General features: G+C 41.6%; 2 protein-coding genes across 3 annotated transcripts; one reads left to right on the top strand and one right to left on the bottom strand.

Annotated features, from left to right (window-relative positions):
* Positions 1-304: 304 nt before the first annotated feature.
* Positions 305-7,171, bottom strand: tsr3 (TSR3 ribosome maturation factor). 2 transcript variants are annotated; one of them, XM_035756362.2, is made up of 6 exons: positions 6,803-7,169; positions 6,014-6,224; positions 5,585-5,778; positions 2,004-2,171; positions 1,718-1,772; positions 305-1,056 (listed from the first exon to the last, which is right to left on the bottom strand). In XM_035756362.2, the coding sequence occupies exons 1-6, from the start codon at positions 6,921-6,923 to the stop codon at positions 888-890; spliced, it is 918 nt and encodes a 305-aa protein (XP_035612255.1). In that variant the 5' UTR covers positions 6,924-7,169; the 3' UTR covers positions 305-887. The 2 variants fall into 2 exon arrangements, with proteins under 2 accessions (XP_035612255.1, XP_035612256.1); XM_035756363.2 differs by lacking the exon at positions 305-1,056 and adding an exon at positions 1,082-1,425 and having other exon boundaries at positions 6,803-7,171.
* A 57-nt stretch (positions 7,172-7,228) lies between these two features.
* On the top strand, positions 7,229-12,449 carry gnptg (N-acetylglucosamine-1-phosphate transferase subunit gamma). The gene is made up of 11 exons (XM_035756364.2): positions 7,229-7,395; positions 8,916-8,970; positions 9,078-9,145; positions 9,312-9,366; positions 9,575-9,658; positions 9,791-9,884; positions 10,070-10,184; positions 10,303-10,385; positions 10,675-10,800; positions 10,967-11,048; positions 11,195-12,449. The coding sequence occupies exons 1-11, from the start codon at positions 7,329-7,331 to the stop codon at positions 11,275-11,277; spliced, it is 912 nt and encodes a 303-aa protein (XP_035612257.1). The 5' UTR covers positions 7,229-7,328; the 3' UTR covers positions 11,278-12,449.
* Positions 12,450-13,128: the final 679 nt, after the last annotated feature.

The following is a 13,128-nucleotide window of genomic DNA, read 5'->3' as shown; positions in this document are numbered from 1 at the left end:
CACACCCCCGACCTCCCACTTCTGACGCCAGTGTAGTGAATTCAGGGTGTAGCCCTGACCGGGACTCGATCCCAGGTTCAGCGAACGTCAAAACCAAGACCTTAACCGTTACACCTTGACGATGTCACTAAGTGTTGGGTTAAATTCGCTACAATATCCTATTTTTTAAACTCACATAATTGACACATAAACATGTATTAAGAGGCGTAATTGCGTTCAATTCAATGTAATATTCGTCAATTCAATTTTACTGAATTAAGAATGTATAGACACTGTCTAAGGATACATGCGCACAATAATACGATTATTGTTGATAGTCAGATTAATTTAATAGTTCGTTTAAAACGTTAACATGCTTTGCAAAATGAACGATTTCCCGAATAATCCTGTTTACATGGACACATCTGGAATCAGGCTACCTGATGAGAAATACATGCATAAAAATCACCAATCAAAATAAACGGTCGCTGTGGTAGAACATGTTATTTTTGCAAAACCTACTCGATTCTGAGTTCGGACATATAGTTTGTACTTTCAGTTTTTCCAAACTCACTTCACTCCCTCAAGAGGGAGGCTTGACCTACTGGTGCTGGCAAATCAAATACACTACTAGAACGAGGATAACGCAGTTTATATGTCCTAATAATTCAAAATATTGATCAGAAAACCAGGTGTTTTAATCGACATTGTAACCATATGACGATTAAGATAAACAGAGTAAACTGTTTACATGCCTATTGCCATACTTGGCCAATTGCCATAATCCGTTTAATATCGAATTAGTGTCCATGTAAACCTACACAATGTTTAGTAAACAAAGGGACTCAATTTCACATAGTGAATAAGTCTTGCCATTCTCCTCAAAGTCCCTAGTATATCCACATTTTTCATTGCACTTTTGATGACTCTCCTGGCTCTTCCTCCTCATCTCCAGTTTCTCTATCCTTTCCCCCATCGTCCTCTTCCTCTTTGACATCACCGTTGTCATCTTCTGATGTTCCAGAACTTCCAGCTTCCTCACCATCACTCTCTGTATCATCCTCTTCCTCAGCAACACTAAACAAAGATGAAATTGATAGAGGAAATTATGGTTGAAATGACTAATTATGTATACATTCCAATCAGAACTGACTAGTCCAAATGCTATAATGTACTGTACATGTGAATTTTCTCTCTTGCTCCCTTTCCCAATTGTATATAATGTAGTCAGGAGTTTAGTAACAATGAAGGTCTGTTCCTTAGTTCATTCAGTTGTACAAATCTCCAGGTGGTGGGAACGGGCCATCTCCAGATTGTCTAGAATGTTGATTTATACTGACTGGCCTTGACTTCGTGCTGATAACGCGAAGGCTCAAGAGCTAGGGGGCCCCTCTGCTTGTGGAATAGAACGTTTGGAAAACGCTGACGTCATTTTCAGTTTATAACCTGTGGAAATATGTGTGTATGCATTTAGTACTCTCTGGAATTAAACGCTCTTACCTGACTTTTAAGACTGGTCTCGATCTACTTCATGCATAATTAATGAACTTACACCTCATTAATGAATTAGAAACGAGTGCGAATTTGGTTTTGGCAACAAAATACATAGGAATCTAAAATTCCTCTATCAGAAATGCAATACCATTTACCAACAAAGTTTGCATAACAAATGTGAAACTGAAATTAATTAAATATATTATGATTTTCAATTCAATACAAAGCAATGGGTCTTTATTACCGAGGGGGTCTGTTGAGATTCATGCATTCTCTCCCTGAGTCAACATCAAATGGATCTGCAAAGACAATGGATTATACATTTTTGGTTCAAGACAGTCTCTGAAGAAATACACAAACACTCAAAGTAAAATATGTTAAAGACTAAGCTTTATATGTATGACATCAATAGTGCTCTATCCGAAGGCATACCAGTCTTAACACCTTCTTGTATGGCTAAACATTCACCCCTCACTCAACTCCAAATATTTCCTGGGATTTGATCCCAAACTTCTCCAACAGTAACTTACCAAACTCCTCTTTCTCAGGAGGGGTGTTAAGGTACTCTTTCTCCACAGCCAGCAGCTCCTCCTCTGACTGACAAGCCGCATAGCGATCCAGCAGAGTCTTGTTCAGATCCAGAAACACAGTCCCCCACTTAAACTTCCTTAGCAGAATCACAGCCAGGTCCTGAAAACCTGCATTTAAGACATGTTAATTAATGATTGATCATGACACTGCCAACACTTAACACTACGAAAGTAATCTGATGGTAAAACCAATTAATTTGTATAGATTAAATCAAATGTTATTTGTCACATACTCAAAATACAACAGGTGTAGTAGACCTTACAGTGAAATGCTTACTTACAAGCCCTTAACCAACAATGCAGTTAAGAAAAATAAGTTTTAAGTAAAAAATTAAAATGTAAAATAATTAAAAAGCAGCAGAAAAATAACTAGCAAGGCTACATACAGGGGGTACCGGTACAGAGTCAATGTGCAGGGGCACAGGTTAGTCGAGGTAATTGAGGTAATATGTACATGTAGGTAAGAGTTAAGGTGACTATGCATAGATAATAACCAGAGAGTAGCAGCAGCGTAAAATAGGGGGTGAGGGGGACAATGCAAATAGTCTGGGTAGCAATTTTAATTAGTTGTTGGGGGGTAGAAGCTAAAAAGCATTTTGGACCTAGACTTGGCACCCCTGTACCGCTTGTCGTGCGGCAGCAGAGTAAACAGTCTGTGACTAGGGTGGCTGGAGTCTTTGACCATTTTTAGGGCAATCCTCTGACACCGCCTGGTATAGAGGTCCTGGATGGCAGGAAGCTTAGCCACAGTGATGTACTGGACCGTACACACTAGCCTCTGTAGTGCCTTGCGGTCGGAGGCCGAGCAATTGCCATACTAGACAGTGATGCAATCAGTCAGGATACTCTCAGTGGTGCAGCTGTAGAACCTTTTGAGGATCTGAGGACCGATGCCAAATATTTTCAGTCTCCTGAGGGGGAATAGGTGTTGTCATGCCCTCTTCACGACTGTCTTGGTGTGTTTGGACCATGACAGTTCGTTGGTGATGTGGACACCAAGGAACTTGAAGTTCTCAACCTGCTCCCCTCCAGCCCCGTCGATGAGAATGGGGGCATGCTCGGCCCTCCTTTTCCTGTAGCTCACAATCATCTCTTTTGTCTTGATCACGTTGAGGGAGAGGTTGTTATCCTGGCACCACACGGCCAGGATTCTGACCTCCTCCCTATAGATTGTCTCATCGTTGTCGGTGATCATGTCTACCACCGTTGTGTCGTCGGCAAACTTGATGATGGTGTTGGAGTCGTGCCTGGGCATGCAGTCATGGAACAGGGAGTAATAGTTTGCAAAAACAATTTCCTTCCAGTTCTCTGCTGCCTGTGACTGGAACGAATTGCAAAAATCGTTGAAGTTGGAGACTTATCTCCCTCACCAACTTTAAACATCTGCTATCTGAGCAGCTAACCGATCGCTGCAGATGTACATAGTCCATCGGTAAATAGCCCACCCTATTTACCTACCTCATCCCCATACTGTTTTTATTTATTTACTTTTCTGCTCTTTTGCACACCAGTATCTCTACCTGCACATGACCATCTGATCATTTATCATTCCAGTGTTAATCTGCTAAATTGTAATTATTCGCCTACCTCCTCATGCCTTTTGCACACAATGTATATAGACTCTTTTTTTTCCTACTGTGTTATTGACTTGTTTATTGTTGACTCCATGTGTAACTCTGTGTTGTCTGTTCACACTGCTATGCTTTACCTTGGCCAGGTCACAGTTGTAAATGAGAACTTGTTCTCAACTAGTCTACCTGGTTAAATAAAAAATAAAAAATTAACAGGAGGGGACTGAGCACATTCCCCCGAGGGCCCCTGTGTTGAGGATCATCGTTGCAGATGTGTTGTTACCTAGCCTTACCACCTGGGGGCGGCTGTCAGGAAGTCCAGGATCCAGTTGCAGAGGGAGGTGTTTAGTCCCAGGGTCCTTAGATTAGTGATGAGTTGAGGGCCCTATGGTGTTGAACGCTGAGCTGTAGTCAATGAATAGCATTCTCATGTAGGTGTTCCTTTTGTCCAGGTGGGAAAGGGCAGTGTGGAGTGTAATAGAGATTGCATCATCTGTGGATCTGTTGAGGCGATATGCAAATTGGAGTGGGTCTAGTGTTTCTTGGAAAATGGTGTTGATGTGAGCCATGACCAGCCTTTCAAAGCACTTCATGGCTACAGACGTGAGTGCTACGGGTCGGTAGTCATTTATGCAGGTTACCTTAGGGAATATGGTAGTCTGCTTGAAACATTTTGGTATTACAGACTCGGTCAGCGACAGTTTGAAAATGTCAGTGAAGACACTTGCCAGTTGGTCAGCGCATGCTCGGAGTACACGTCCTGATAATCCGTCTGTCTCTGCGGCCTTGTGAATGTTGACCTGTTTAAAGGTCTTACTCACAGCGGCTGTGGAGAGCATGATCACACAGTCATCCGGAACAGCTGATGCTCTCATGCATTTTTTTTTTCTTCCAAAAACATTGTTTATTATTATTTTTTTACCCTTCTATCTCCCCAATTGGTAGTTACAGTCTTGTCCCATCGCTGCAACTCCCGTACGGACTCGGGAGAGATGAAGTTCGAGAGCCGTGCATCCTCCGAAACACAATCGCACTGCTTCTTGACACCATGCCCACTGAACCCAGCCACACCAATATGTCTGAGGAAACACCGTACACCTGGCGGCCGTGTCAGTGTGCACTGTGTCTGACCTGCCACAGGAGTCGCTAGTGCGCGATGGAACAAGGACATCCCTGCCAGCCAAATCTTCCTCTAGACGACGCTGGGCCAATTGTGTGCCGTCCCATGGGTCTCCCAGTTGCGGCCGGCTGCGACATAGCCTGGACTCGACCCCAGAATCTCTAGTGGCACAGCTAGCATGCATGCTTCAGTGTTGCTTGCCTCGAAGCGAGCATAGAAGTAATTTAGCTTGTCTGGTAGGCTCGTGTCATTGGGAAGCTCGCGGCTGTGCCCCACTTTGTAGTCTGTAATAGTTTGTAAGCCCTGCCACATCCGACAAGTGTCGGAGCCGGTGTAGTGTAAGGTGAATGCACCAATTTGTAAGTCGCTCTGGATAAGAGCGTCTGCTAAATGACTTAAATGTAAATGTAGTACGATTCAGTCTTAGTACTGTATTGACGCTTTGCCTGTTTGATGGTTCGTCTGAGGGCGTAGCGGGATATCTTATAAATGCCCGGGTTAGAGTCCCGCTCCTTGAAAGCGTCAGCTCTACCCTTTAGCTCAGTGCGGATGTTGCCTGTAATTCATAGCTTCTGGTTGGGGTATGTACGTATGGTCACTGTGGGGACGACGCCACCAATGCACTTAATGATGAAGCCAGTGACTGATGCGGTGTACTCCTCAATGCCATTGGAAGAATCCCAGAACATATTCCAGTCTGTGCAAAACAGTCCTGTAGCTTAGCATCTGCGTCATCTGACCACTGGGCATTTGTGTTAAATCTTCTATTCAGGTAAATGCGATACGACACCACAGGTTATGAATCAACTGCAGAATAGCTCATGTCTTACCCACAATGCAGAAGGTGGCAGCAAAAGCCTCCACACAAGACAGCTTGCAGGGCTTCCCATAGTTCACTGGGTTGGCAGCAACCAAGTATGGTAGCAACCGAGGATGACTACCTATCATCTTATTGAAGGGTGTCTCCTCAAGTTTAGCCCAAGAGCAGTCAATGACAGCAAGTCCATTCTGAGCCACAATGTCCCTAAAAAATAAAGGAAAACACAGGAATCTGACTTCAACAGCACAAATACTTGCATATACTATTGCGATATGCCCCAATAATCTTGATTAGAAATTGATGGTTGTGGTCGGTTAAACATGTCCTGATCTCACAGACAGTGAAAGGGTAAAGGTATGGTCAAATTATATCCAGCCCTTTGATCTATCAGTGGTAATGATGTGCTTAGGGTTTTGGCCATGTCAAAAGCATCACTCACCTGTCTGCTGGTGAGACGTATTTGGTGCCCATGGGGCTCAGAATGAGTCCATGGAACCTCTGGTTGAGGCGTAGGTTGTGAACAAAGCCTTTGCGGACCAGCTTTCTTCCTGTGCAGCGCTTTGGGTCGCAGTGGCCCAGCTCCCACATGGCCAGGGGGCAGGGCAACTTCACCTGGGCAGCCTCCCCTGCATCATCAGGATGCAGGCTGGCTGAAACCGAGAAAAACCAACCAAGTTACCAACCTGGTCTCAGAGCATTTCATATTATTCTATACGTAAATCCGAGGGACTTCATTTAGTATGATACGTAACGTTTGGTGTGGTTACATAAGACAGATGGTTACTTAAAGCAACAAACGAAAGGAGGGTGGTTGCTCACGGTGGATGGCTATGCATATAACAAATCTTATCACGGACAACTTTAAAATTGTATCTTCTTTTCAACTACTTACTACTAAGTATTTTGCATCTACTTAGTATGTTAGCTAATCCTTCCCCTAACCTTAACCCTTTTAGCTAACCCTTCCCCTATCTCCGAAATTGACCCCTAACCACTAACTCCTAGTAACAGATAATACGAATTGTAATTTGTAACATGTCATACAAAACAGATCATACCAATGAATGCGTACCATACTAAACGTAACATATCATTCTAATTGGAGTCTCATATTTACATACAGAATAATACGACATGCTCTGAGACCAGGTTGAAGTTATATGATCACACATACATACAACATGACTGGTTAGCTGTGACACATGTTTCGGGAAGAGGCATACTGTACCTTGCAATGCATCATGCATCTCTTCTGTGAAACACTCAAGAGATTTCCCCTTCATCTTGTGTCGTTTATCTTTCCCCTTGTTCACTGGGCGCTCAAATTTACCCTGCTTCTTTCGTCCCATGTCAGAACTGTCAGACTCTCTCTACCTACTGTTTATTGACTGAGGAAAAAAATGTAACGTTAACCTGACTTTGTAGCACTTGAATCAACTGGTCCTACAGAAGTAAACATCCAAGCAAGTTACCAAGATGACATAGAAAACATGTGTACTCCGCTCCTCTTGTTTTGAGATTATATTGTATCGCTTTAGTTGAATAAATAAAAGTATAAACAACAACTTCGTTCACTTTTCATGTGCTCACGCTGTACTGAGGAAGCACTAACACGCACGCGCAGACCGTGCATTATGGTCAGCTGACTTCTTCCCATGTTTCCCTAATGGTCACGTGGTCACTACTTGTAAAACAAACAAAAAATAGCCACGGATTATATAGCCAGTAAAGAAGTAAATGAAAGTCCACTAATAATGTATTATACATCGACTAGAATACTAGATTTACCATGGATATATCTGCTCTGTCTTACCCTGCTGAGTAAGTATTTTTCACTTAATTCATGTACTCAAACAAAACAGCATCTGTCGTTTCAACGTTTATTCCGGGTTAGGTTTTAGAGGAGCGTATTGCGAAATCAAACATTGTAACCAAAATATAGAGCAGTTAAATATATACAATACCAGTCAAAAGTTTGCACACACCTACTCATTCAAGGGTTTTTCTTTATTTTTACTATTTTCTACATTGTAGAATAATAGGTTAGACATCAACTATGAAACAACACATGTAATCATGAGTGATGAAGTGTTGCATCTGATGACCTGGCCTCCACAATCACCAGACCTCAACCCAATTGAGATGGTTTGGGATGAATGATTTGGACCACAGAGTGAAGGAAAAGAAGCCAACAAGTTTTTTTCCCAATATGCTTCCAGTTTAGAACACTTGACCAACATATGCGCAAGCCCAGCATCATCTGATATACATCTTCAACATTTGCTGTCGGTTGTCATTTTTGCCATGTGTATGTTTGAGTCCAGTAGGTTCTATTAATTATATAACACTGAACCATTTGTGTTTTAGATTCTGCACGGTTTAAAACAGTTTTTCCATACCCTTTCCTATTCAATTACTTGTATATGAATATTCACATTTTTATCCCATTTCTCTCTTAAGGGAAGTGTGGAGTGCCCTTGTTTTTCATTTAATAATTTATACACAAGATGCCAGGTGGTTTTTGAAATGGATATCCTTTATGAAATTTTCCAATACTTTAAACTCATGTTTATATTTAAATGGTTATTTATTCCGACTTGACTGCCTGAACAATCTGAATGATTCTAAAATGGTTGATCCTTCCATTCATTCAGATCCATAGTTTTACCATCTTTATACAAATCCGCCACTATGCAAACTCCCATCTCTAGCTAACCTCTCCACAATACTGATCTGTGATTGATTTATTAATATGTGTGGATTGCTCCAGATGGTTGCTTGGAGAGAGGTACATATGGAAACTGCGTCTTTATTTCCAACAATTTTAAGAACATTCCAAGAAGCAGATCTTTTTGGATGGCCTTTTTTGCATAGGGAATACTTCCCAAATATCTATCAATCTAAGTGGCCTGGGGTGGGATATTTCTTCAATTGCTAACCAACAGGGGGTTCTTTTGGTGGGTAGAGCCAGTATACGGTTTATCTTGTTACATTTAATATTTGGAAGTGCCATGCCTCCTTTATATTTTGACATCATTAGTTTCTCAAGGGCAATGCTAGGTTGCTTTGAATTCCATATACATTTAGTGATCAGTTCATTGATCTTCTTAAAAAAAACTTGCGGTAGACTAAGGCAACATGCTCAGTTTGTAATTGATTGTAGGAGCAACTCATTTTTTATTATTTCAATTCTTGCTCGGAATGTTAGAGGGAGGACCATCCCAAAAATGGTGCTTTAAAGGGTTGCACAATAGCTTCTAAGTTCTCTTCAGTCTTCTTCTAATGTTTCTAATTTTAGTGTGGATGCAGATGGTTTATTCTTGTTAAAATTCCTATTTTAGGCCCCTATTCATTTGCTGGTAAAATGAAGATTGTTGAGGAACCAAATACATTTGGGTAAGTCATATGTTATTCTATAATTGCATTTAGATATGTTTCAAAAGTTAAATGTATAAAACATACTAATTCAGTCAGTGTAATGTTGTTCTCTCCTATTTCTCTAGGCTCAACAATCCCTTTTTGGCCCAAGGAAGTAGACTCCAGCCCAAGGTGACTCCAGGCCCAGTGTCAGGTAATAAGAATATGTTTCCTTTTATTTTGGCAGTTACTTGTCTATCTAAACTGACCATTCCTAGCATGCATTCAGTATGACCATACCTAGCACTGTATACAGTATACATACAGCCCTGTTTTTTACTTGTGCTCTTCTCATAACATTTCTAATCCTTTCTTTATAGGACCAGCACATCTCCGCCGACTAGCAGGAAAGTGCTTCAGTTACATAGAGTCCACGTAAGTACTGGGAAACTGAGCGCCTACAAAATCAACACCTAATTGCTGCAGTGAACATTATGGCAAAGTTTCGATCAAACTGTTTAGGACCCATCTTTGATTTCTGTACCAGTTTTCCAATTGTTTGAGTCACCGCTAGTCAAGGCTGCAAGATGACATGTGTAGAAAATATGTATATTTGAAAATAAATCATTGTTATTTTGTTTAGGTATAAATATGAATTCTGTCCATTCCACAACATCACCCAGCATGAGCAGTCATTCAGGTGGAACGCTTACAGTGGCATACTGGGGTGAGTGGATCCTCCACAACACAATTTCAAACTGCACTCATCCTATCAAGTGAATAAGATTCATTTGAAGCATGTTATCCTGTGAATACATTATTTCCATTCATCAGTTTACACCCTTTGTCTTTCCAACAGAATCTGGCAGGAGTGGGAGATTGTGAACAACACCTTTTTGGCCATGTGGATGAGAGAGGGAGATGCCTGTGGGAATAAAAATAGGCAAACAAAGGTAATAAATTGCTTGTGCTTATTCCTCCCAGAGGCCAATTGACAAAGCAGGATTGGCGAGCGTTTGTGAGTAAAACGTGCAAACCCGGTCAGCGAGTGTTGTGAAAGGCTTTTAAAGACATTGCAGAGTTGAATGTTGCGGTTACTGTTCTTTGTGAAAAAAAAATGTTTCTCTCGTTTCACTAGGTCATTCTGAACTGTGGTGGAAGTAGCAAGTTGGCTCAAGTGTCAGAGCCCACTACCTGTGTGTATTCTCTAAGCTTTGAGACCCCACTTGTATGCCACCCACATTCTCTCTTAGGTAAGACGAGCAAAAGCAAGGACTCTTTAAAAAATATATATATATTTTTTTTTTCATCTTAACGTTTTAAGATGATGCTTGTTTACGTTCTGAGTCACACATGTGTCCTCTCATCAAGTGTACCCAACTCTGAGTGACAAGCTGCAGATGGAATGGGATGAAATCGAACAGGCCCGCTATGAGAACCTCATTACTGAGCAGGTACGACCCTACTTACTAACATAGGCATTGACCTTGCCCTTTCATAGCACTTATGAGTGTAGGACTACACAGGAGTTTAAAGGTGTTCGCAGACAAAGCGGCAGGCGGGATGGCCTAATCAATTTCAATGAGGCGGAATTCAATCCAGACGGAGCGGTCGGCGGTGCTTGAAAGCCAATTAGTGGAGAAAATAGGAATCAGGTCTATTTGGGCGATATCCACTCTGGAGTTTCACTTCTTGTCTTGAAAGCGCTTAAGAAGTCCTCTAACGTGTATGTGTATATTACAGGGCTACAATAATCTACTGAGGGATATTTTTGAGGATGCTGGTTTCCTAAAGAGCCAAAAGGTAAAGGAGAAGCCGGATATCACAACTACCTCAAAGACGCATGATTCCTTGCAGAAATGCAATGAGGTAGGTTCACTGGAGAGAATCCAAAACCATTCGTGACCATGAGTAGTAATGGAAGCCCTGACATTTAGAGCTTTCAGCTAATGCTCTAGTTTAGCTATCCATATACATTAAATGTCATTGAGAAGTTGTATTAGTTTACATTTCTACGGATGCTTGTTTTATACAGGATGTCCGTAAACAGAGGGAAGAGATTGAGAGATTGCAAGGTCTCCTCACTCAACACAACATTCCCCATGAGTCAAAGGCAGGTGAGTCGGAGCATTATTATTCATGTACAAGTCCATACTTCTCCATGAATAGATGTAGGAAATGAATCCCTTCGTAAGTAACATGTTATGATTGCATTGGTCCATAATGTTAACATGTTTGCACCCTTCCCTCCCTCTACGGACAGCTAAGGCGAAGATTCCAGTGAGTGTGACTATGCAAAATCGGCACCTGAGAGGGGACAACGGCCTCATCGCAGACTTACTCTGAGGATTCTAGACATTTACACAAAATATTGCAGACCACTAACTGAACAGCAGAGAAGGCAGATGTCACACAATAAACATGGCAGTTCCACATTAGAGAATTCAAGTAAAAAAAAAAAAAAAAATTATTCTAAATACAATTTTAGATAAACAACCATGTTTTCTTGACTGTGAGGCGTACCTGTACTCCCCAATGGCATAGCTACATCCTTAGAATATTTATTTTTCAACTCCATTGTCTGTCTGGACAGAAATCATACCTCTGCTATCAAAGGAAGTACACTGAAGATGTAAATTGTTTGATCCAGAAAATACATTTAAGAAAATGAAAAGTTACAGCCTTGAGCTAGGCAAGTCAGGTAAGAACAAATTGTTATTTACAGTGACTGCCTTCCCTGGCCAAACCCTCCCCTAACCCGGATGACGCTGGGCCAATTGTGCGCAGCCCTATGGGACTCCCGATCACAGCCAGTTGTGATACAGCCCGGGATCGAACCAGGGTCTGTAGTGATGCCTCTAGCACTGAGATGCAGTGCCTTAGACTGCTGTGCCACTCGGGACCCCAAATGCCAATTATTTTGTCATATGACATTTAAAAAGGTGCTTAAACAGGCTTCTTCTTGTAGGCTGTTTACATATATTCTTATTGTTTAACTGGCGATACGCCATCCCATCTGGTTTGCGCTTAGTGGGACAATAATTTGTTTTTCAACAGGACAATGACCCAACACACCTCCAGGCTGTGTAAGGGCTATTTGACCAAGAAGGACAGTGATGGAGTGCTGCATCAGATGACCTGACCTCAACCCAATTTAGATGGTTTGGGATGAGTTGGACCGCAGAGTGAAGGAAAAGCAGCCAACAAGTGCTCAGCATATGTGGGAACACCTTCAAGACTGTTGGAAAAGCATTCCAGGTGAAGCTGGTTGCTAGAATGTGCAAAGCTGTCAACAAGGCAAAGGGTGGCTACTTTGAAGAATGTAAAATATTAAATATATTTTGATTTGTTTAAAAATGTTGGTTACTACATGATTCCATGTGTTATTTACAATGACTGCCTTCCCCAACCAAACCCTCCCCTAAACTGGATGAAGCTGGGCCAATTGTGCGCTGCCTGTTGTTTCACTATTATTCTACATTGTAGAAAATAGTAAAAATAAAGAAACTCTTGAATGAGTTGGTGTGCCAACTTTTGATTGGTACCATCTATATATACACACTCTGGACTCCGACATTGCGCATCCTAATATTTCTGTATTTCTTAATTCCATTATTTACTTTTAGATTTGTGTATTTTTTAGATATTACTGCACTCACTGTTGGAGCTAGGAACACAAGCATTTCGCTACACCCTCAATAACATCTGCTAAACACGTGTATGCGACCAATAAAATTGTATTCGAATTTTGATTTGAGTTTTAACGATGCTCCTACGAAGGTTCTGACGATAAATGTAGCCTTAAAATGCTTTTGGGGAACTGGGCCATGGGCTGATGTGTTTCTCTACTGAACATGTGAGGGATTGTAAGGGACTGTAACTATGCACCCAGCGTCTCTATGGAGTGGAGAATGAAGATGGAATTATGTTATTATACAACAAGCCAAATGAAACTAGTTCAGACACAGGACACCCCTTTCGGCAAGGAAGAGGAATGGTAAAAAAAAATCAATTAAAGGGAATGTTTCCAATTATGGGGACTGCCAAGGGCTTGAGGGAGGGATAGAAGGAAGGAGAGGTTGACGCTTAAAGCTGTGGAGGGAGGGAACGAGGGATGAAATGCTTAAAACTGGGTGTAAGGAGGCAGGGTGGGAAGAAAGAATGAAAGCGGAAAGAGCCATGCATTGCAAGGAAGGA

The sequence above is a fragment of the Oncorhynchus keta genome, chromosome 3, assembly GCF_023373465.1.
Source record: "Oncorhynchus keta strain PuntledgeMale-10-30-2019 chromosome 3, Oket_V2, whole genome shotgun sequence".
Taxonomy (NCBI): domain Eukaryota; kingdom Metazoa; phylum Chordata; class Actinopteri; order Salmoniformes; family Salmonidae; genus Oncorhynchus; species Oncorhynchus keta.
Note: the sequence above shows the minus strand (reverse complement) of the source record. Positions and strands in the feature narration are given on the sequence as shown.

Coding starts and splice junctions, on each gene's coding strand:
- gnptg (XM_035756364.2), top strand. CDS start 7,329: ATGTATTATACATCGACTAGAATACTAGATTTACCATGGATATATCTG. Junction 9,659..9,790: donor GCTTACAGTGGCATACTGGG/GTGAGTGGATCC, acceptor TCTTTCCAACAG/AATCTGGCAGGAGTGGGAGA. Junction 10,386..10,674: donor AGAACCTCATTACTGAGCAG/GTACGACCCTAC, acceptor TGTATATTACAG/GGCTACAATAATCTACTGAG.
- tsr3 (XM_035756362.2), bottom strand. CDS start 6,923: ATGGGACGAAAGAAGCAGGGTAAATTTGAGCGCCCAGTGAACAAGGGG. Junction 1,773..2,003: donor TCCTGAGAAAGAGGAGTTTG/GTAAGTTACTGT, acceptor TTGTCTTTGCAG/ATCCATTTGATGTTGACTCA. Junction 1,057..1,717: donor AATCTCAACAGACCCCCTCG/GTAATAAAGACC, acceptor ATCTTTGTTTAG/TGTTGCTGAGGAAGAGGATG.